At 44.2% G+C, this 25,070-nt stretch overlaps 2 protein-coding genes across 6 annotated transcripts in view; one reads left to right on the forward strand and one right to left on the reverse strand.

The window, feature by feature from the left end:
- LOC135221282 (BAI1-associated protein 3-like) overlaps window positions 1–25,070 on the forward strand; it is a 464,894-nt gene that overhangs the window by 398,871 nt on the left and 40,953 nt on the right. The window lies entirely within an intron of this gene.
- The window catches only part of LOC135220927 (uncharacterized), a 241,443-nt gene continuing 216,773 nt past the window's right edge, over window positions 401–25,070 (reverse strand). For 4 of the 5 annotated variants that reach the window (XM_064258581.1, XM_064258582.1, XM_064258580.1 and 1 more), the window contains one exon: window positions 401–6,768. In XM_064258581.1, the coding sequence (XP_064114651.1) occupies window positions 2,470–3,384 (915 nt within the window). In that variant the 5' untranslated portion in view covers window positions 3,385–6,768 and the 3' untranslated portion in view covers window positions 401–2,469. Of the gene's footprint in view, window positions 6,769–7,080; window positions 7,158–25,070 lie in introns of those variants that run through there. The other variant, XM_064258584.1, reaches the window with a different exon arrangement.

Genomic DNA, 25,070 nt, shown 5'->3' on the forward strand with positions numbered 1-25,070 from the left:
AAAGGCACTCATGCTCTACTTGTCATGTTTTGGCTGGTAGTGGCATCAGTAGTCTGGGAAAAATCAAAATTACAATATTACTCAAAGTTCCATTATATTTTGTGGGGATTCTTACACCCATTGCTTTTCTTCAACATAATTTCGGCAGTTTATTTGTACGCAGTAATTTTCATCAACAACATGGCAAGCGGTAGTTAAAGAGGTGCTGAGAGTGATGGTTTATTCATCAAAACGACTTGAAACTTGTACGTATAATCATTAGAGAATGTTAGTCATGCAAGATTAATGCACTACATTAGGTGTGTCTTGTTTCCCTCACCCCCTCTAGTATAGAAAAAAAATGCATTGCAAAGTACACTGATAAAATTTCAAAGAAGCTGTGTAGGGTTATCCAGCCAGGTAATTGGGTGCTCATCTTCACCTTGTAGGGTGTGTTTCAAATAGGGGTTCTAATTGACACCAATATATAAGTTTTTCTTTATTGGCTTTCCATATATGTAAAACTTGTCTGACGGTGTATTATTACATTTTAACTAAAAGGAAGGATAATTCGAATCAGTACCTTGATGAAAACATCGCAAAATGAATAATACGACTGTAGAAAGTTAGAATATGACATCAATATGATACAGTCACAATGAACAACTAAATCATACAAGAATTCAAGTAGTTACATGAAAATAAACAAAGCGTCCTTACCTGGTATCTCCAGAACACACACTAGGCTAATTCAATAAACAAATTCAATAAACAATCTCTTGAGAGAACCCTCGTACACCTGCATCCAAAATATGAATAAAGTCTAGGGATTTACAACTTTAAAATGTCCAAAACACTAACATAAACTTCAATCTACGCTTCCAAACGTTGAACCCTTCTTAAGACTTCATAGGGAGAAGTTAACTTGCAGAGTGCACGAGGTGAACTGAGTCCGAAAGAGAGGTGGCAACGTTCGTTACAGCAACCCCATTACACAGAAATATCAAAGAATACAAAACTGATACAAAAAATCTATCAATCATTATTACATAAATTATTTAATACAGACCATTTCAATCATTATTACATAAATTATTTAATACAGACCATTTTATAATAGTATGCAAATGAAATCTTTACTTCTGTTGATTCATAATTTTAAAGGTATGGAGAGCTATATTTCCTACACCCCCCACTAATCGACTGGTTCGATTACTCATCACTGGGAAATATAAAGCACTGATTACTAAATTAAAACTAAAACTTTCCTTTAATTAGAATCCACGAACTCTTTACCAATGGAGTACTGTATAATGACTACTTTATAGATCACATATCGCTTGAGTTATCGATCACGCTTTCATTGCACTCACTTTCTAGAAGACAGCATAACTTTGAAATAGGTCGCAAGTATTCTCCGGATTTGGTTTTAATCCTAGCCTTTCTCACTAGCCCGCTCTGTTCCTTCACCACCTCCAGTACTTTGCCCAAAGACCAAGAACGTCAGGGAGCGTCTTCGTCCACCACCAGAACTACGTCATTGATGGCGAGATTGCGTCATTTTCAGTACCAGCGCTGTCGCTCCTGCAACAAAGGAAGGTATTCTCTTCGCCAACGAATCCAAAACTGATTAGCAAGATACTGCACCTGGCGCCATTTTTGCTTAATGTACAAGTCTTGCCATTGGAATACTCCTGGAGATGTAACTGGTCCCTTCAATGGGCTCTAGATCATGGGGATTCTCTGATGATCTAGTGAGAGGTCTGCTGTTTAAAATTGCTTCAACCCCGCACAGCAGTGTCCGAAGGTTGTCTTCATTGTACCTGATGTTGAAGGAGCGCACCAAGAATGCGACGCACTGACCTTATCTGGCGCTCCCATATGCCCCCAAAGTGGGACGCATATGGAGGGTTAAAGATCCATGTGACGCCCTTAGTAGATAACTCGGCCACAACTTGCTTACTAACTATCTTCTCGAACTCCATCCGTAGCTCCCGCTCTGCCCCAATGAAGTTACTACCATTGTCGGAATGAAGAATTTCAATGCCGCCTCGTCAGGATAAGAATCTACGCAATGCGTTCACGAATGCGTCTGTGTCCATCGCATCCATCACTTCCAAGTGAACAGCACGAGATGTAAGGCACATGAATATAATGCCGTAGCGCTTGTGCTCGACATGTCCTCTCTTCATCACGAAGGGCCCAAAGCAGTCGACGCCTGTACTTGTGAATGGAGGTTTACTGGGAGTGACCCGATAGGCTGGAAGTTCAGACATTTTCTGATTCATTGGTCGAGCTGACAAGCGTTTACAGATAACGCACTTTGAAATAATGCTCCTTATTAGGGCACCTGCTCCAATGATCCAGTATTTTTGTCGCAATTTCGACAGAACATAGTTTCAACCAGAATGTCCAGAATCTTCACGAATCTTTCTCACTAAAAGCTTGGATACGGTCGATGTCTTAGGTAGTAGGATTTGATGCTTAGCGTCAAATTCCGTCTGGCTCTTGTTCAATCTGCCCCCCTACTCGTAGTAGCCCATCTTCGGCCAAGAAGGGGTTCAGTCTTGCAATTTTGCTGGTGAGAGGCAAATTTCTGGTATTGGCAGGAGTTGACGGTGTGTCTCCGATTTTCGTCAGTTCTAATGCGAAGCTTTCTGCTTGAACAGCTTTGAAGATTGTCGATTTGCTGTTTTCGAGCTCTGCAACACTCAGGTTAGGGCCCAATTCTAGTGGCAAGCCCTTTTGTTTCACACGTACATTGTATGGGAACCTTCGAAGCCAAGCAACTTTGCGAACAAGCAGTTCCAGAGACGAGAACCTTTCCAGAATGGACATTTCTGCTGCTCCAGTAGTAGTAACTAGGCAGGAAGCTTCTAACTTTACTTTGGGGTCACTACCCAACTGTGCATTCTTCAAGTCCTCCGGCATCAGGGGCCAATGACATTCCTCACGACGCAGAAATGCTGGACCACTTAGCCAGATAGGACTATCCATGGGTTGATCCCAGTCAAGACCTCTCTTGCACAACCACTGAATAAGTTGTTTAGCTCGGAGGATGAATGGTCCTGCGTATCCTATCAGGTCGTAAGTTCCTGCTATCATCGACAGAACTCCTCTTCGAGTCGTAAGAACTTCCAGACTCAGCTTTGGATGATACCCAAGTGTGTCCGTTTCTAGTGACCAATCAACGCCGAGCGCTCGTTCAGAAGGCAGATGGCGCTCTATAGTAAACTCCTTTATGAGCCGAGCTCTATCCTCTTCAGGTATATTCTCCAAGACAGCAGGATCAGCAGATTTCCACTTGGTCAGTCGAAAGCCTCCAAGAGCAGCGAGTTGGATGAGATTAAGCGCCATCTCACCACCTATTTCCGTAGTCTCCACAGACTTAAGCAAATCATCCATGTAGCAATGCCTTTTCAGAGAATTTCTTGTTTCTTTGCTGAATTTATCTTGATGGTCATCAGCAGTTCTATAAGTACAAAATTTACCAAGCTTGGAGAAGAAGTCGCTCCAAATGGATGCGTAGTCATTCGGCACTCTAATGGCTCCCTCATCAAGTTACCATCAGGCCACCAGAGAAATCTTAAGACATCCCTGTCAGATGCAGGAACGTAAACCTGACAAAACATTTCTTGTATGTCAGCCAAGATAGGCACATGGCTGTCCTGGAATCTCAGCAAGACTCCGACGAGGCTACTTGTGAGATCTTGACCTTGTAGCAAGACATCATTCAGAGCGATGCCTAAGAAGCGAGCTGAGCAATCGAATACCACCCTAATCTTGTCTGGCTTCATAGGGTGGTAAATGCCATGATGCGATAAATACCATACCCTCCCATCATTTCTCCTAAGTTTATCCGGTGGTACTATTTCGGTGTATCCTTTGCTGAACATGGCTTCTACAAATGTTGTATAGTCTGCCCTAAATTTTTCATTCTTCAGAAGTTTGCGCATTAGCGAATTAAGCCTACTCTCTGCCTGCGCCTTGTTGTTTGGTAGGGGGCCATCATTGCGAAATGGTAAGCCGATGGAGTAACGTCCATTTAGGTAGGTAATGGATTCATTTGCCTTTTCCAAAAAGAGCTTATCTTCTTATGAATCCTCTAGCTTGCTATCCATTTCGCACTCAGCAAAGTCACGATTGAAGTGTTCCTTCAAGCATTCATTTATAGGCCTACTCGTTGCCATTGTCAAGTGAATTGATGCCTCAGTGGGCAAGTGGTCTTCACCAAGGGGTTCTAGAGGTCCATATACCACCCAACTGTCAAATCGAGTCATTGCCGCCTTTGGTCCGTCGTTCTCACTGGACACGATCTCAGTGAACCTATGGGCAGCAGGATTGTCTCCCCCAAATAGAAGTTCTACTCGTCTTTCTACTTTGGGTGCATCTTCAAGACTAACGAGACGAAGGTAGGGCCATCTTTTGAGGTCAGTAGATATAGCCATGTCGTTAGACGTAGCTGGTATGTCGTCCACTACTACTGTCACCTTTAGACTGAGAAGTCCTTCGCCTTTTAAACCTTGAACTTGTAAGCCAAATACTATTTCAGGATTATCTTTAAGATCATTGCCAGCAAGTGTTTTCATATTGTGCTTCTTTCCTCAGCACGAGGTCACAATTCCTAGGGCCTGAACTGGGCGCTTGGTGATGTAAGAAGTGGTTGAACAATAATCGAGACAAACATAGGAAGCTGTACACCTCCGATTTCCCTTGCATGCAATAATGAGTGGCAACAAAGGAAGGGCGACCGTACCGTCATGATCTTGTGTGAAGCAGGACACAGCTGAATTTCTATTTTCTACAGGCTTGGATTCTGTACCAGCCTCGTTGGTGGCTTCTTCCTTTGTGGATGGGGTCCTCGTTAGGTCTTCTTCCTTAGCGGGAGGAGCCGCTGTATTCCCTGACAGTGCTGAACTCATACTCTTCGCTGCGACCTCTGTTATCTCGATGCATCAGGGTACAATGGTTTGGAACCTTACAGATCGCACAACTTATCTTGCTCTTGCAAATGGGTGCCACGTGCCCCTTGACCAAACATCTGTAACATCTACCCTTACTAAGAAGGAAGTCTTGCTTTGATTTATGGTCTTTCTTGATTAAACTAAAACATTTCTCGAAGCTGTGGCCTTTCCTTCCGCAAAATTCACATACTGCAACTGTCCCACCAGACCCGTCGCTTGTCAGGAAGGTCTTGCTAGATTGCTGGATCTTCTTACCTAAAGCAGCTACAGGCTGCTTACTCATGCTGTCAGATAGTTTTTGCTGCTCTTGTATCCTTTCAGCGTGTAAGGACTCGTTGACTACAAATTCGACTAAGTCATGATAGGTAGCTGGGGTCTACTGAATCACTCTCGCTTTAGCTTCATTTCTTTCCCATCTTCTGCGGACATCAATTGGCAGCTCCTCAACACAGGTCCTAATATTCAATGGATGGCACATTACAGTGACTGGGTCTATATTTATACCCCCAGAAGCAATTGCATACTCACATTCTCGTAGCAGAACTCCATAAAATTCTTCGGCAGTCTTTACAGGTTTGTGAGCCCGGATCTTATCAAGATAACATTGAGTGAGGTCACGGCCATCCCCATACCGATTTTCCAACTCTGCCCTTGCCTTAACATATCCCACAGCTGGTCTAAGTATTTGCAAAATTGAATGCATTTCAATGCCTTGCCAGTAAGATGCTGCTCTAAGAAGTAAGCCTACGCCCTGGATCATCTGTATTTGTACTAACAACAGTCAAAAGTATCGATAAATTTCATATACCGAGTTACATCGCCACTGAAGGTGGGAATTTTGGTAAGTGGCAAAACTGTTTGACGTTGTTGTTCAATAATTACCTGTGTGAGCCTCTGCATTTGGTACAGAGACTCCTCCATACTGATCGGTTTGTAACTGCCATATCCAGAGGTATTGTGGGTGGCGGTGGGTGATGCATTCTCGTGTTGGTGAAGGGAGGGGTCAATGGATTGAGGCCGGATATTGGTGTTGTAGTTGAAGCCCCATTTTTCAAAATAGTCTTGGGTAGTGGAGCAGAGGAAATCTTAAAATCCTTTGTAGTTTTGGTCATAGGAGTCTCTGCAGGCATTGAAATTCCAATGGGTATTTTTGGTCTGCCAAACAGACTGCATGAAACAGAGAGCATGCTTCCTGTTCTAATGCCTGCACAACTTCCGGCTTCTAAAACTACTTCTGCTCTCCTAATATTTCTCTCAGCTTCAATTTTCTTCATTTCGTTTCTAAGCACTTCAGCTTCTAATATGCTTCTGTTTAATTCTGTTCTTGTTGCCTTTTAATTCTTTCTTGTTCCATTTGAATTTTCAATGATTCTTCTTGGAGCTTCATTCGCTTAATTTCGTTGTTGATTTTTTATTGTTTCATCTTCATTTCGGCAGCTCTTTCTTCTTTATCTCTTTCAATAACAGCTTTCTCATATTCTAATTTCCGAGCAGCGGTGCTTGACGTGGTAGATACACCGCCATCAGAGCTGTTTCCGGTGTTTGAAGCGATGTCCTCATATTCGAGCATTTCTTGAGCCTTGGGGGAGGACATCTTGGTCACGCGACTGGCTTCAGTGTCGCCTTTGCTGAGCGACGGCGCCACCAGCGTGTCTGGGTTGAATTCAGTGCCCATTTTCTTCCGTTTTACCCCAAACAGCGTGGAACGGTTCAAATTTTATGTAGGGTGTGTTTCAAATAGGGGTTCTAATTGACACCAACATATATGTTTTTCTTTATTGGTTTTCCATATAAAAGTTGTCTGACGTGTATTATTACATTTGAACTGAAAGGAAGGATAATTCGAATCAGTACCTTGATGAAAACATCGCAAAATGAATAATATGACTGCAGAAAGTTAGAATATGACATCAACATGATACAGTCACAATGAAACTAGCTAAATCATACAAGAATTCAAGTAGTAGTTACGTGAAAATAAACAAAGCGTCCTTACCTGGTACCTCCAGAACACACTATAGGCTAATTCAATGAACAAATTCAATAAACAATCTCTTGAGAGAACCCTCGTACACTAGCATCCAAAATATGAATAAAGTCTAGGGATTTACAAATTTAAAATGTCCAGAACACTAACCTAAACTTCAATCTACGCTTCCAAACGTTGAACCCTTCTTCAGACTTCAGAGGGAGAAGTCAACTTGCCTAGTGCACGAGGTGAACTGAGCCCGAAAGAGAGGTGCAACGTTCGTTACAGCAACCCCATTACACAGAAATATCGAAGAATACAAAAACAAATTATTTAATACAGACAACACAAATATGATATTACCCATTTTATAATAGTAGGCAAAGGAAATCTTTACTTCTGTTGATTCATAATTTTAAAGGTATGGAGCGCTATATTTCCTACACACCTTGTTTCTCATTCATATCGATGTTATATGAATTTCTGAGAAAAATAGTTAACCATAAGACATCACAATCAGGTAGCTTTGAATGCTGCTCAGAGTTTGTTATAATTGACATATAAAAATGCCAATATTCAATACCACTTGATACTTTTCCTAATTCTTGTCATTGAACAACATTGTGCATAAAAAAATTATTAGTGGAGATTTCTGTTTATACTGCCCAGCGCCATTTCTCTTATGGGTGCATCATTTGTCATTTTATTTTGTTAAGTCTTGCAGTGTTTTCACTGAATAAACCATTAATGCATTGTTGTCAAGCTTACCTTATGTCCCTGACGTTTTCCCATCCCGCACTCGCCCATCCCGCACTCACATCAGTTCCAACTTTTACTGTCCTCATCTTAGCCAATGTTTTACCCTCTCTCATTCATTCTGCTTTCCTTCACCCTTTATGGCTTTTTTTTAATGTAATTTATTTTTCCTTTTACCACAAGCATTTCTAGTTTATTAGCTGCTCTCTCTCTCTGCCAGTTTATCATCTTTCAACCTTTTTATTGCTACTCTTAAAATCAATAAATGTATACATCTCTTATAAAATCAATAAATGTATATGTACATCTCTTATCAATTTCCAAATACCATTAATCAAGATTTTTAAAAAATTTTCTCCACTTCTATTAATATCCAAACATCCTCCAAATGTGTTACAATATTCCTTCTTGAGAGATCTCTTAGTAACCTTGGATTTCTAAAATTTTCTCATGAGAAGTAGTGGTCTTGCTATGTTGGGAAAACTAATTTCCATCAGTTCCTTTTCTTGAAAATAGTGATGGTTTTTAGTTTTAATTCAAGTTTTCAATTTCTACCCTATTTCTTTTTATTTGTATTAAATTTTATGGTTTGTTAGCATTGACTGATTTCAACATGTAATATGGTACCACAGTGAATGTGATTGATGCTGATCATTTGATAACCACAGTAAGGCTTAGTACCGTGTGGACCTGAACGTTTCCCATTCACTTTTAATTGAGGGTTTCAGTTCTCTCTCTCCTTTCAGAACTGGACATAATTCCTGTTGATAGTCTGGTGTGTAATGCTGCGAGTTTATTTCTTGTACTAGCATTTCCTCTGACATAGAATGTAACACTCTCTAGTATTAGAATGTTTGGGTCCTTATAACGAACAAATGTCGTCTTTCACTTTTGCTGCAATGCCTGGCACATGTTTGTGAACCAAGAGTCGAGTCATTCAGTAAATGTAGTCACTGTTTCAAGTGAATATTCTACCACAAGAGTGACACACACTCATTTCATAACAAATTCCATTCACTGCTCTGCTATCAAATAGTTCAGAGTTGTAACTATATTCTTGTTCCATCTCATTTCTTCATTTTGTAACACTTTTTAGTGATTTTACAATTTAATAGGATGTCAGTAGATGTATATAGTTTCATGGTACTCACCCCTGACTTTCCATTAAATAGAATGAAAAAGGGAAAGTCACGGTAGTTGTTTTCTTAAGCCAAAAACATCACTATCTTTAAAAATATGATTTATTTTGCCATTGGCACGTGTACAGTTGCTGGTATGGTGTTGTACAGTACTACTTGGTTTTTTTAGGTATACGTAAAAACTGTTATGAGGATATTCATGAAAATATGCAGAGAATTTGACTTTCAACTGTATTAAAAGTTCATCCTCAGGGTATTGTAAAAGTTTAACAGAGGCCTACAGTATAGTACCAATTAGGCAAATTGTCCAAATATACAGAAGCAAGACATAGCCAAAAACATATACCTACCAAAATAATGATATAAAAGTTAGTGATTTACTTCTGTTTTACTTCAGAATCCTTTGAAAATAAAAATATTTGTTCATATTAAGCCGTAAGGTATGGGTTAAGTAAATATCAATGGAAAGAGGGAGATATGCAAATGCACATGGTGTAAGGAAAAAAATTCTACAAATTTTTCTGTACCTTCTATCGGAAGTTGAAAGTGAATATTTATAACCCTGTGCTGGGCCTCTTTTCCAAGACATTCATAAATTTTACCTAGCTATACACGTTTTTCTAATAATTTATTTTATTTTGTAGAATATAATTGCAGCTCACACAATTTTATAACAGATAAAAACTAAAACCAATCAATTCTGAGTGTGTATATTTATTGTAAAATGTTTGAGATTTACCAAAATGGGGAGATGACAGTAAATTTTTGCTTTTATTTTGTGCCACTCTTCAGCACAGTTCAGTGCTTCCAGATATGTTCAATATAAGCAATATTGCATGATAAAATTTTAATTTTACAAATCCCTCTTGTTTGCATTGCACTTTATTTTAAAATGAAAGCTCTTGATCAGCAAATAACTTCCTAAATAACATTTATTTTCCAACATTCCAGGCTACTAATCATTGTTAATAATTAGTTAGCATAGCAGGACTAAAATACTGTCAAGGTCAGAGGTTCTTGATCTGTCACTTCTTAAGAGAAAAAAAAGTTTTCCTGGCATTTGGAGGCACCCATCCTTAAAATCCATACTAGTTCATATGGAACTTTCATATGGATTCATATTGTACCCAAAATAGGTTTTTATCCTATGCTATGTTAATGACTAGAAAATTGTGTTATTTACTGTAGTACTGTACTGTAAACCTTAACTTCAAAACCATGGTTTGATTTCATAACAACTAGGTTAGTGCTTTTATTTTTTTATTCTTTTCACCAGAAAATTTTCAAAATTACTTTCTGGATTTTTTAAATGCATTCCCAATACTGTATTATTAATTCTAGTTTGGTTAAGATTTACAGACAACATATTAAATTAAATGAGCCCTTGCTTCTCTTGAAATGCTTGAAATGGTCATTGTAAGCACTGAAAAAAAATTAAATTTAAAGTATTATCTCACCCTACAACAGAAAATATTTTCATTCATAATTGTTCAAAATGTAATGTAAGACAAAGATCAGTTTTCTCAAGTATGGTTTTATGAGCTTTCAAATTAAGTGATTCTGAGTTTTTGGTCAAAGATTTAAACCACTTTGAAAGTCAGAATTTCACTAACCCATGAAAGTCAGAATGATGCTAACCCACAGATTTTACTGATGGTGGTTTCCAAAGGACCAGGAAGAAATTTTTGAGAAGTGACAGACAAAGCACCTTTGACCAGGAAATATTATAATTCTGCCATAGTACCAAAAATTATCAACCAAGAGAGGAAACATCTCCTATGACCTTTTAAGTTGATAAGTCTCTTGAACCGGAAACCATAAATTAAAAATTTTTTCACTTGCATATTAAAAAAGGGATTTTGACGAAGGAAAAATCTATTTCTTGGCAATGACCTGTGTCGCCCAGTGAAATGCTTCCTTTAGTGTTCATTTCTAAGGTAAAGTATTGCTACAAATCCCAGAGAAAAATTAACATGGTAATGCCAGAGTATACTGGCTCGCTCACCTTTAATAAAGGTGTCGGTATGGTATCTGAGGCGAGTGGAAACCACTACCAGAGGTCCCTTGCCATTTAGTCTCTCCCTTCCTCAATATCCCTCGTCTACAGAGGAGCCGATCTAAGGCCCCGCTACCCGCTACTACTACAACTAGCGCCTTTGTTTTCATTCCTGTAGATAGTACTCAAGCTGGGCCAAATAGGGTGTGGAAGAAACAGTGGGGTGGGATTTCACTGGGCGACACAGGTCATTGCCCAGAAATAGATTTTTCCTTCATCAAAATCCCTTTTCTGGGCTCAGCCTATGTCGCTCCAGCTTGGAAGAAAGTGCAGATAACCAAAAATACAGGTAAAGTAAAACTCGATTAGAGTTAAATACTATAATGTAGATAATAAATCATTACAATAAACAATAAAACATCAAGCAAATGAAAGTTTCAATAATCTTTAAAATTAAGCTTATCTACACAAACGGGTTAGATAACCCACAATGGTTCAAATAACACACACCAGTCAACAAAATCATCACATAGGGACATTAGACCCAGATACAAATATATACAGTACAAATCATCAATATATACGGAAATGCCATCCAAGGTAACGTATGAACCCGGTAACGACCGAGCTACGGCAAGAATGCTAGCGAGGCAGGTAGGAGAGAGAGATGTAAGAGAGACATAGGCTACATAACTACTTATTACTGTTTATGCAGTGTCAGGAGAAACTGTGTTTCCGGCTACCACTGCTAGAAATTTAAGGGCCTCTAAAGACTTTAAGTAGTGGCGTTTAAATACTGTCGGAGATTTCCAGCCTGTGTACTACTTGAGATCGTCAAAATTCATATGTTGAAAATAATTAATTGAGGTGGCTACTGCTCTAACATCATGTGCCCTTGGAAAAAATTCCAGGTTAGCTTGTTTTATAAAGTACAAAATTTGTTGCCTCCTTTTAGGGAAATAGTGCCACCTTTTTCCCTAATGAACAAGGGGCCTGAAGATATCAGGGCAGTTCTGCTTAAATATGCTCTTAGAGAATTAACTGGACATAAGGATGGGTCCTGGGGAAGTGGGACAATCTTCCATGGGGCCCGTCTATCTTGTGGATCCTCATTTTTAGCTAGAAATTGACGATCTGGTGAGAGTATTAATTCTCCTGTAGAGAGAAATTCGATATGATCTGATTCCCTAGATAGGGCCGACAGTTCAGAAATTCTGGCTCCTGAGGCTAAACTTATTAGGAATAAAGTTTTCCTTAAGAGGGTTACATAATCACATGAGTCATTATTAGTGTCAGAAGCCAATTTAAGGACATCGTTTAAAAACCATGAGACCGTCCTGGGTCTCTCAGTTGGTCTAAGTCTTGCACAAGCCCTTGGAATGGATGAAAAGTATGAATCTGTTAGATCTATATTGAATCCAAATTGGAAGATCTTCTTAAGTGCCAATTTGGTAGTAGTAATTGTACTAGCTGCTTAACCTTTTTCGAACAAGGTTCTGAAAAAGGTTATGGCCAGATTCGTGGTCATGGTTTGTGCATTTGAGTCCTTTAAAAATATAGCTAGTTTCTTAACTGCTGAGTCATATTGACGCAAGGTCGATTCCCGTTTGTCAGATTCTAAGAACCGGATGTTCTGAGGATCGATGTTGGCATCTTTCTGAGCTGCGAACTTCATGAAGTCCATAAAGTTAGGGCTTTCTGAATTCCTGAGGAAGCGGACTGCATCAGTTTGGGATTGGGAACCCGTTGAGGCCGGAATCCAAATTCCAATAGTAGAGGGAACCAATTGCTCTTGGGCCAATTGGGGGCTATAGTGCAATGTGACCCATGAACATCCTGAGCTTGTTCAGGACTTTCAGGAGTAGATTCACTGGAGGAAAGAGGTAAATTCTTTTCCATGCATTCCAATCTATAGCCATAACGTCCGTGGCGTAAGCCAGAGGGTCCAGGTTGGGAGCCACATAACAAGGAAGTCTGTGGTTCGACTCTGTGGCAAAGAGATCCACCTGAAGCCCTGGTACCTGTTGACAGATCCATCTGAATGACTCCTTGTCCAACGTTCACCCCGACTCTAGCAGGACAGATCGTGATAGGGCATCTGCCACCACGTTCCTCACTCCCGCTAGGTGAGTGGCTGACTGGTGCCATTTGTTCCTGTCTGCTAAGGCAAATATGGCTATCATGACATGGTTCACGTGGCTCGATTTGGAACCACCCCTGTTTATGCAGTGGACTACTACTGCACTGTCCAATACCAACTTGATATGAGACTTCTTGGCTGGTCGTAGCCTTTTCAGGGTAAGAAACACTCTCATAGCTTCCAGTACATTGATATGTAGCTGGCAGAATGTTAGAGACCAGGTTCCCTGCACCTTTTTGTACTGTGAGTAACCGCCCCAGCCGCTTAGTGAGGCGTCTGTGTGGACCACTAGGGCCGGCGGAGGGAATTGTAAGGGTATTGTCTTTGACAGATTCTTGATTTCCGTCCAAGGGCGGAGCCTCTTGCATAAGACCGCCGGAATGGGAGTCATCTTGTCCCGGGATCTTCGGTTTGCTTTCGAGCGCCAAACCCAGTTTATATCCTTTGGTTTGGCTTTCAGTAGAACGTCCGTCACTAATGCAAATTGGAGTGAACCTAGGATTCTTTCCTGGTTCCTCCGGGACGTCTGTTTGTTTTTGAGAAATGGCCTTGTGGCCTTGGCTATTTCTCTTCTCTATAACAGCGGAATTGATAGAGTATGAGAGTTTAAGTCCCATTGGATTCCTAGCCACTGGACATGTGACTCCGGCGTTAGCCGGGATTTGGTTCTGTTTATCTGGAACCCTAAATGTTCCAGAAACTGAATTACCTTAACCGTCGCCTTGTGACATTCTTCGATACTTGTGGCCCATACGAGCCAATCGTCCAGATAGGCTACTAACATTATTCCCTGAGTTCTCAACTCCTGGACTACTGTTTCCACCAACTTGGTAAATATTCTGGGTGCCTTCCTTCTTAGTTTGAAGCCTAGGAATGGGCAGAAGTGTCTTGCTATTGGGACATGATAGTAGGCATCTGTAAGATCTATAGAGGTGGTGACTGCCCCACGGGGAAGTAAGGTCCGCACTGTGAAACAGTCAGCATTTGAAACTTGTCGCAATGAATGAATGAGTTCAGATGGGACAAGTCTAGAATTATTCTTAATTTGTTTGAGTCTTTCTTTGGCACACTGAACAAGAGCCCTTGAAACTTTAAGTTTCTGACTCTTGATACTACCCTCTTTTGAAGAATTTCCTGGGTATACTCTACCAATTCCGTTGTTGGTTTTTGGTAAAAGGTGTTGGATGGAGGAGGACCTTGAAGCCAACTCCACCCCAGACCTTTGGTCACAATGCTCTGTGCCCAGTTGCTGAACCCCCACCGATGTCGGTAGAGGTACAGTCTCCCTCCTACCTGGGGATTCTCACTGATTTCCTGATGGACGGCCACCCCGTGCTCCCCGGAAGCCTTTGCCCCAGTTGGTGGCTCTTCCGGTGCCCCGGTGACGGGAGGGACCCCTATCTCGGCTGCCTCTAGGGAACCTATTGAATGCTTGAAATGACATGAGTCCCCACCGAATTTTCAGGCTCTGATTAACCCTAGACGCTTCAAACAGAACTTCGTTCACAGTGGAGGCGGGGAAGAGGTCCGTGCCCCATATGGATGAGGCGATCAGCTTGTTGGGTTCATGGTGGATAGTGGCTTCCGCCAGAACATACTTCCTACAGTTACGCCGAGCTACCATGAAGTCATACAAGTCACATTGCATTGTATGCAGTAGTGACTTGGCCATGATTTTAAATAGCGTCTCTTGTCCGTAGATAAGAGACGCCATCTCAGTCATAGTCAGCGAACTGAGGGACCTGCTGAGCCTCATCCTAGCGTCATATTCAGCTTGAATCAGGGCTTCTGATAGTCTAGGTAACCTCTCGCTGAACAGCGTGTTACCGCAGTCCGGCTTGAGCTTGCCCACTGAGAAGTTGGCAGGAGCGTCAAAGTAGTACTCAGCTGGTCCGGGGAGCAGAAGGGAAGTCGGATCCGTCTCCCGGAGCTGAGGCATAGGCTCGTCTTTCAGGACTGCCTGGAATGTTGCCTCTGTCATTTTGGAGATGAATGGCAACGGGGTGTCCTCGTTTACAGTGAAGATTGTAAACGGGCTCTTGAATGCAGTGAGTTTAGTGTTTGTACATTCCCATTCATCCAGATTTCGGCGCCAAGCTTGTTGGGCTTGGTCCCGGGGGAGGTTTACTGTTTCCTTAGGGACTTTATCCTCCCTGCTCATGGCAGCATCTGTTAGACGGACATAGCCTATGAAAGGGGGCTGGAGTCTCTCAGGATAGAACTCGAAGTCCTCTAGCCTTCGAGTTCCACAACCTTCAATAGTCAGCATACCTTCTGCGAACGGAGCGTGTGCTGCTACCCTCCATGGGTTGTTTGGTTTAAATGGAGGAAGATTGGACGAGTCCGGCATCAGCAATGCATGAGTTGCTTGGCTGGACTGTGCCTGTCCTGCTGCCATACTGTCTCGGAGACCAGACATCATGTTTTCCTGGGCTACTATCCTCTCCGACAAGGATTGGATGGTTTGGCCCGATGCTTCCAGTGTGTTGGACTGCTGGGCAAACATTTCTTGGAACTTGGACTGGACCAAGTCCCCAACCATGTTGCCCATCCACTGCATGATGCTATCCGAGAATGCATCAGGGTCAAAGGAGGGAGGCTGAGCCTTCTCCTTAGGAACCTTGGTCCTCGACCCCTTTGGTGGGGGAGTGACCTTTGGCGGCTTGTCTGCCCTAGGGTTATGAGCAGGGACTTTTGTTTAGACTTGAAGTCCGTCTTGCTTTTAACTTTAGGGACCGCCGATGAAGACTTCGGTCTGACCGACTGAAGTCTATCGGTGAACCCCTGGAAGGAAGTAGAAGTGGAAGGGGAAAAAGCCAAAGACGGACTCGAGGACAACCCTTGAGCCCCTAAAAAACCTTCCTCGCTACCACTCTTACCATTGCCCATCTCGTCGATAGCCATGGGCTCGCTGTCAAAGTCGAGGGCTGCCACGTTCCCCACGACTTCCTCTGCGATGCCTTCCTCCGTTGGGAGTGCGACTGCTTCTTGGATCTTGGCAATCAGAGGAGCGGCCACTTCAGGGTCCACCACGGATCCTTTCTTCACCCCTGGGAAGATAACGGTGGCCATGTCCTGGGACAGGATGTAGGGTTGTCCCTTGGCGGAGTTACATCCAAATCCGCCAGCCCATGCCTTCAGGGTGGATAAAGCAGCTTCTCGGACCGCCTGTGCTCCCTGTAAGAGGGGTTATTATTAATACTTAACACTAGAGATAGACTTAACTTAGTATCATAGTTTATATTACAGTTTATTGATTCTCATTGTTTCATTATGTAGAGACCAAAGTGTTACATAGCTCGGAGGTGGCTTCGTTCACCAAAGCATAACAAATAATGCAGTTCTCGTGGTGCCAGACCACGTAATCCTCAAGGCGAACTGCGCAGCCGGCATGTGCCCGGCAGACCACGTGCCCACAGGGTTCCTGGAGAACGGCGTTACACCCCTCCTCCAGACAACAGGTAACCTGTAAGTCAAATGATACATGAGTATCATCAACAACCTTCCGTAGCAGGTCCGTGGTTGTGTGCGGTATACTATTGCTGCCGGAGTAACTCCGGCATCAGCATATATAATGCACGATTACATGTCACCCTGTTACTACTAGCTCCGGCGCCCCATGTATACTTATAAGAACATCCTAGGCAGATAATGGGAACTAGGAATGACTCCACTGCAGCTCCAGCGACGCCGGAGCTACAAAATCTGACCGATAAAGTGGATTCAAGCTGTCCTCCACGTGCCGGAGTGAGGGATATAACCCAAAATCAGATACAGGGTGAAGAGCGAGACGTAACAGGGTGGGATAGTTAAATACCTGGCGGAGTTGAAGACTCTGCCGGTGTAAATAACTGGGTATAGTAAGATAATAACTTACAACAGAATGTGGATGCTATATTATGCGTAATAAACCATGCATGCAAAAATGTAATCCCATAGACAGGCCGGAGCCTTTCACATATCCAAAGAAGCATAACTATCCCGAGGTCGGGTCCAGCTTACGCCGGAGCCCTGAGGCCGCCGGAGTGGGGTGGGAAGAGGTGGGCTTCATAGATAGTGAGAGGGATACACTACCTAGTGGGTCGGGGTGTGTTCCACTCCCCCGCGCCTGGTGGCCAACCATGGCTCAGTCGAGCAGGGTTCCCCCCCCCCTTCCCCCCCCCCATACACCACTAGCAGCGCGGCAGAGTACGGCAGGTCTGCTCACCGAGTGTACCCCCCAGTGAACCCCCTTCTCCCCATGGGTGACTCGGATGGCTATCTGAGGTAGCGTGAGCGAGTCGTCACTCCACCGAAGTGGGTGAGTGAGGGGGGTGGGGTGGGGGGGACTGAGAGGGGTCGGTAGCAGGGTGGCTCGTACGCGATCGACTGGAGACACTCTCAGCCGGATGAACAGTCACGCGGTGTGAGAGGCCAGTCGATCCAAGAAGGCCTATAGGCCAACTAGGTGCCAGCTACAAGAAAGTAACACATAACATAAATATCCTGTCCTAACACGGGGGGAAAGAGCGAAATAAATATGAAGCGAGAGAGAAAGGAATGGTCCTTGAGAAACTAGGTTAAACGAAATCCAACGATTGGAAATGTTAGCCTAGAAACTCAGAGCGGCATAGCCTAGATGCCGTAACGAATGTTCGAGGGGCAAACGGCCAGGGTGGCTCAAGGACGGAAAGGGCTACGTAGGGAGCAGGGTCCTTCCGTATATAAGGCAGTCGAGTGTAAAAGATCCTATCTTACTGATAAACAAGGGTTGATATGACAACCTCCATGCAAGAAAGGAATGCGAACGCCACGACCGAAAGCATGCAGTTCGGAAGTAGGCTAACCCCCGTGAACGGACTAATAAAATAAACACGTCAATGGCAAATGCATCTTAAGATAAAATTAATTAGGGTACTGCTCAAATGCAATCGAGACCAATTAGTATGGGAGACCAATTGGTGCAAGAAAGCAGGGAATCATCACGCGGCTGGCGAGCCAAGAGAAGGCGGCGTGGGAACGGCAACGCACGTGCTACTGCTCTCACATATAACCTAAGATAACTTGGCTTAACATGCCAAAAACCGTCTCAAAATTATTTCAAACATTAAACGCAGTACTTAACTTGGATGCAGAAGCTTGACGATCCATGATGATGAAAAAGTGGGATAAATCCAAACGAAAAACACAGCACAAGGAAAGAACGTGTGCAGCGTGAACGGTGCTATCGAAAGGAATGTAAACAAAGGCGCTAGTTGTACTAGTAGCGGGTAGCGGGGCCTTAGATCGGCTCCTCTATAGACGAGGGATATTGAGGAAGGGAGAGACTAAATGGCAAGGGACCTCTGGTAGTGGTTTCCACTCGCCCCAGATACCATACCGACACCTTTATTAAAGGTGAGCGAGCCAGTATACTCTGGCATTACCATGTTAATTTTTCTCTGGGATTTGTAGCAATACTTTACCTTAGAAATGAACACTAAAGGAAGCATTTCACGGAGCAACACAGGCTGAGACCAGAAACCATACTATATATGTACATATTATGTATCAGTACATCACAACCTAATTTCTGGGCTTAACCTGTGTCGCCCTGTGAAATGGTTCCTTGGATACTATTTCTTAGGAATAAATATTGCTATTCATCCTAGAGAAAAAAGAAACAATATAATGCCAAGATAAATGGCTCGCTCACCTCTAATAGCAGTGTCGGTATAGTAAGGAGCGAGTGGAATCACTACCAGAGGTCCCTTGCCATTTAGCTTCTTCCTTCGACAAAACCCCGAACTACGGAGGAGCCGTGCTATAGCTCCCGGTCTACTACTACCGTGAGCGCCTCCGACGCCTGAGACGTCATTCCTTCGATAGCACGCGTTACCATCACACGTTAAAAATTTTTCTGTGCTGTGTATTCGCTCTTTCTGGATTTATCTTTACTTCAAGATGTCTTCAGCCACTGCTTCTAAGTTAAGTACTGTTTGGGGTTACTGATCTCATTTTATGATGATCTTCGTGTTTTTTATATATATTCGAAGCCTCTTCGGCCGGTATGCCCATCGACCGCATGGCGGTACGGGTTCTCTCTTTCGGTCTTCCATACCGTGAGGGATTTCCCTTCTCACAGTACTTTAGATATGGTTACTTACACATAGTCTCTATATCTTTTATGCAGTTAGCTTATTAGTTAGGCCTCCACGGGGCACGCTCCACCGCACGTTTCGGACCTTAGTCTAGCTACGCCTTACGTTGTTAGGACTTTTTTATCAGTCATGGTTTTGAGAGTTATATCATCTTATTACTCTGATGTTCCCTCTTACCTTCTCTAGTTCCTGATTACCAATTAATAATATTGTAGGTACTTCGGTATGGCGATTAGCTTACCCTGTTATCAATATTTTTACCGTTAGGTTAGACTTTCATACCCCAATTGTCGATTGGTGATTAGCCTACCCCTCGTTTTCTTGAACTAGAGGTTAGATTAGGCTAACATACCTCTTTCTTCGGATCGGCGATTAGCCTATTCTTCTGATTGATTAGCTTCATGTTTCCCGTGTTAGTCTAGCTTTAAGATATCGCTTTATTTTATTATTTGATGATTTATTATAAGTAATCCTATATATATCAGTGATATTGATGTTGTTCCGACGGCTCTTCCCCACCTCGTGTTTATCACCTGGCTGGGAAGACCACTGGTCGATCGCGGTGAGCCACCCGGTTACGGGATCCCCCACCCGTCCCCCCATTCCCCCTCCATACATTGCCATCCACGTCGATGGGTGATGACTCGTTTCTCACAGCTAGCGTCCGAGTCTGCATGAGAGGGGGTGACTCACGGGGCTGGTGGGGAGCTCCCCCCTACTGGTGTTCTCACTCGTCATGTGTCTCGGGGGCTCGGGACCTCCTCCCCCTACTTCTCCGTCCTTAACTGGCCGCTCAGGGGGAGGGCTCCCCTATCCCACATACTTCCCTACCCTTTTCCCCCCAGTTCAGTCCGGCAGGTGTCTATCCGCCGCTACCGAACATAGAGAGGGGGGAGGGAACCACTGGGTGCCTATCCATTTAGGATAGTTTACACGAGCACTTACTGATATGAGGGGTTTTTATTTTTATTTTTATTCTAATTTATTGTTTAAAACCTTTTGCGTTACTCCGGGGGGTTTTTTATTTCCGCCTCTTGCACTATCCCTTGCTTCGTTAGAAGTTTGACATTGCTCACTCAATATTAATTAACTCCGGGCCATACGGAGAACTCCGGACCCTACGGAGTCTATTTTTAACCATACAACAAGTGAGCTTAGGCGGAGGCAGAGACTTTCTTCCCCCCTCGTAACTTTTCTACGTATATTCATACGGAACGAGCATTAGAGCTTACTCTGGCATTCCTTGCATGCCACTTATACGTAGAACTCTATCCATCGGTCCTACTCTGGCACCCACGGATATTTTTCATTTTATACCACCGGAGGTTGTCATTGGTACTCATGTATCCTTTGACTTACAGATGTTGTGCTGCCAGGAGATTGGGTGCAGTGCCGTCCTCCAAGACCCGTGCGGCCATATAGTATGCCGCTCTCATGCAGGATGTGCAGTCAAAGTGGAGGATTTTATAGTTTGGCACCACGAAGCCTGCCAAACCTGCTACTTGCAAGTAGGCGATGCCTCACTAGTAGTAAGTTTTCTTAGCACTTCCTTCATTCATTCATCACCTGGAATACTTGTTATTATTATATACCTTCCACATATGAGACACATATTCACATAGTCTCAACACAACAGACATTCCTCCCCTATCCTCTCCCTAACTCTAGACCTTTCTTACAGGGTTCTGATGAGGAGAAGAAGAGGCTTTGTCTACTTTCAAAAGCATGGGTAGGGGGTTTTGGCCGGAATTCGAAGGGCCGCCCCTACATTCTTACCCAGGACATGGCGGATCTAGTATTCCAGGAGCCAAGAAAGGATCAGTGGTGGACCCGATAGCGGCCGCCCCTTTGCTGGCCGACCTCCAGGTCATGATCTCCCTTCAGGATGGGGATTTCCCAGAGGACGTAGCAGAAGACGTTGCGGCAATGAACCTCGACGTCGAACCCATGGCTATTGACTCCATGGGTACAGGTAAGGGTGTAGTAGGGGCAGCTTCTGTGGGTTCTCAGGGCCCTTTCCTGAGTTCCCTTTCTCCATCACCTTCCACTGATCCTTCTACTTCCACTTCTTTCCGGGGCTTCACTGAAGACCAGCGGTCTGTCCGACCTAAGGTTGCTTCAGTGATCCCCAAGGCTAAGTCGACCGAGGAGAAACTTAAAAGTCTCTCCCCAAGAAATCGGTCATCTTGGCAGGACACTGTAACTCCGGCTCACCACCCCGGAACAGTTAGGTCAAGGGTGGCCTCTTCGTCTACGTCGAGGTCCCCGAAACCCCCAAAATAAATCACGTAAGGATCGGGCTCAAGTCCCGCCTTTTGATCCCGAATCCATTTCGGCAAACATTCTGGAGCAGGTGGGAGTGATCGTAGGGGCCTTGTTTGACAACAAGGTTGGCTCGGTGCTCTCCCAGCTCTCCAGTTCTGTTACGTCTTCCGGCCAGTCGATCCAATCGCTGACGGAACGGCTGGCCGCTCAGGAGAATGCCATCGCCGGGATTCAAACCTCGATCACGGCAGGTTCCCCCCTAACTGTGCCACCTTCTCCTCTTCCAATGCCAGATTCCAGCCAACTGCCGGAATTCAAGGCGGCCAACCCTTGGAGGATTGCTTCATATGCCCCGTTTGTCACCGAATGTTGACCATCGAAGGCATAGGAACTCGAAGGCGTGAGGACTTCGAGTTCCACCCCAGGGACCTTCAACCACCATTCATTGGCTACGTCCGGCTAACGGAAACAGCAATGATGAGGGAAGACAAAGTTCCCAAGGAAACAGTGATCCTTCCGAGGGAACAGGCACAGCAGACTCTAATGAGAAGTCTGGAGGAATGGGGGTGTGAAAATACCCGCATCACAGCCTTTAGAAGTCCCTTTCACCCTTTTTACTTCTCCGGTGGAAGGGACTCCGCTACCACTGACCCATAAGGTAGTGGAAGCAACCTTTCAGGCCGCCCTGAAAGACGAGCCCCTGCCTCAACTACGAGAGACGGAACCCACCTCTCTCTTAGTCCCAGGCTCCGAGACGTACTTCGAGGGGGCAGTTCCTACTTTTTCAGTAGGAAAACTAAAGGCGGACTGTGCCACCTCTCTCTTTATTGAGAGTTCCTAGGTTGTCGGACTCCCTCATCCAGACGGAGTACGACGCCCAGACCAGGCTCGCGAGATCCCTTTCCTCCATGACTATGGCGGAGATGACGGCTCTTGTATACCAACAAGAGCCGTTGTTTAAAGTTTTGGCTAAAGGTCTGCTGCACACCATGCAGTGTGACCTTTACGACTTCCTCATAGCCAGGAGGAATTGTAGGAAGCACGTTCTGGCGGAAGCTACTATCCGCCATGAACCGAACAAACTGATTGCTTCCTCAATTTGGGGAACGGACCTCTTCCCAGCACCAGTGGTAGCAGAAGTCCTTCATGAAGCCTCAAAGGTTAACCAGTGCCTCAAAGTCAGGTGGGGACTGGTAGCAAAGCGGAGGCAGGAATCTTCTGGTCCTAACCAAAGGATCAAGAAGAAACCAAGGAAGTTCTCTCCCTTCCAGCCTTCTCAGCAGACGTTGGTTCAGGCAGTACCAACATCACAAGGGCAACCATCGTCGAAGGGTCAGCAACAATACCTTGTCCTGACCCCTCAGTCCCAGCAACCTCAACCCTCTACTTCCTTTGCTGTCTCGCCAGCCTACAACTCCAACTATGAAAGCCAGAACTTTCAGGCTTTCAATAGGTTTGCGAGAGGTAGCAGAGCAAGAGGTGCCTCTCGATTCAGAGGGTCCAACAGGGCTGCAAACAGAGGAAGAGGTTTCCGAGGAGCAAGAGGTGGCCGCCCCTCGGCAAACCAGCAGTGAGAGTCCCAAGGTAGGAGGGAGGCTGTACCTCTTCTGCCAGCGGTGGGGGTTCAGCCCTTGGGCTCAAAGTATAGTTGACAAAAAAAAGGCCTAGGTTTGGAGTTGGCTAGAGGGCCCTCCTCCAAACAAACAGCGTTATATCAAGCACCAACAATGGAATTGGTAGAGTATACCAAAGACCTCCTTCTCAAAGGAGTAGTCTCAAGAGTCAACAATTTAAAATTTCAAGGACGCTTATTCAGTGTGCCAAAGAAAGACTCGGAAAACCGAAGAATCATCTTAGACTTGTCCCATCTGAACTTATACATTCATTGCGACAAGTTCAGGATGCTGACCGTTTCACAGGTACGGACCTTACTTCCCCGTGGGGCCGTCACAACCTCTATAGATCTTACAGATGCCTACTATCATGTTCCCATAGCCAGACACTTCTGTCCGTTCCTAGGCTTCAGACTAGGCAACAGATCCTACTCCTTCAAAGTAATGCCATTCGGGCTCAGAATAATGTTAGTGGCTTATCTGGACGATTGACTTATTTGGGCAAAGAACCCCAAAGAATGCAAGGAAGCAACGGTCAAAGTGATCAAATTCCTGGAACATTTAGGTTTCCAAATAAACAAAACCAAGTCCAGACTAACACCGGAATCTCGATTCCAGTGGTTAGGCCTTCAGTGGGACTTGCAATTGCACACTCTATCAATTCCGTCGTTGAAAAGGAAAGAAATTGCAAGAGCTACAAAACAATTTCTCAAACAACAACAAACATCCCGGAGGTGCCAGGAGAGGATCCTAGGCTCACTCCAGTTTGCATCAGTCACAGACGTTCTGCTCAGAGCCAAACTCAAAGATATAAACAGAGTATGGCGCTCAAGAGCGAATTGCAGATCACGGGACAAACTAGCCTCTATCCCAGCGATCTTACGGAAACGTCTCCGCCCATGGACGGAGACAAAGAATCTTTCAAAAGCAATTCCTCTACAGTTCCCCCCTCCATCATTAGTGATCCACACAGACGCCTCACTAATAGGGTGGCGAGGATACTCCCAGTACGAAAAAGCTCAAGGAACTTGGTCGTTAACATTCCGCCAGCTACATATCAATGTACTGGAGGCCATGGCAGTATTCCTCACACTGAAACGACTCCGTCCGCCCAAGAACTCACATTTCAAACTAGTTCTGGACAGTGCAGTAGTAGTACACTGCATCAACAGGGGCGGATCCAAGTCAAGCCACTTGAACCATGTCATGATAGCCATCTTCTCTTTGGCAAACAAAAACAAATGGCACCTGTCAGCCACTCACCTGGCAGGAGTCAAGAACGTAGTAGCAGACGCTCTATCTCGCTCCGCTCCGTTGGAATCGGAGTGGACACTGGACAGGAGTTCATTCAATTGGATCAGTCTACAAGTCCCCGGACTCCAAGTAGACCTCTTCGCCACGGAGTCAAACCACAAACTCCCTTGTTACGTGGCACCCAACCTCGATCCTCTAGCATACGCTACGGATGCAATGATCCTCGATTGGAACAAATGGAAGAACATTTACCTCTTCCCTCCGGTGAACTTTCTCATGAAAGTTTTAGACAAACTCAGGACATTCAAAGGCCAAGTAGCTCTAGTAGCTCCCAACTGGCCCAAGAGCAATTGGTTCCCTCTACTCCTAGAGTTGAGACTCCGACCACTACGGATTCCCAACCCCAAACATACCCAGTTAGTGCAAACTCAGACTGTGTCCGCCTCAACTTCCTTCAAGAAAATTCAGAAAACCCTAACTTTATGGATTTCCTGAAATTCGCAGCTATGAGGGAATGCAGAAATTGATCCCCAGAATATCTCATTCTTGGAATCAGATAAAAGAGAATCTACTCTCCGGCAATATGATTCATCTGTCAAGAAACTAGCAGAGTTCCTTAAGATGTCAAATTCCCAAGTCATGACAACGAACCTAGCCATAACTTTCTTCAGATCATTGTTTGAGAAAGGTTTAGCAGCAAGCACTATCACTACGACCAAATCAGCTCTTAAAAGATCTTCCAATTTGGTTTTAGCATAGACCTTACGGATTCGTACTTTACGTCCATACCAAAAGCTTGTGCTAGATTAAGACCATCAACGAGACCTAAATCAGTCTCTTGGTTCCTAAATGATGTCCTCAAACTAGCCTCGGACA

This window comes from Macrobrachium nipponense, chromosome 2 (genome assembly GCF_015104395.2).
Source record: "Macrobrachium nipponense isolate FS-2020 chromosome 2, ASM1510439v2, whole genome shotgun sequence".
Taxonomy (NCBI): Eukaryota; Metazoa; Arthropoda; class Malacostraca; order Decapoda; family Palaemonidae; genus Macrobrachium; species Macrobrachium nipponense.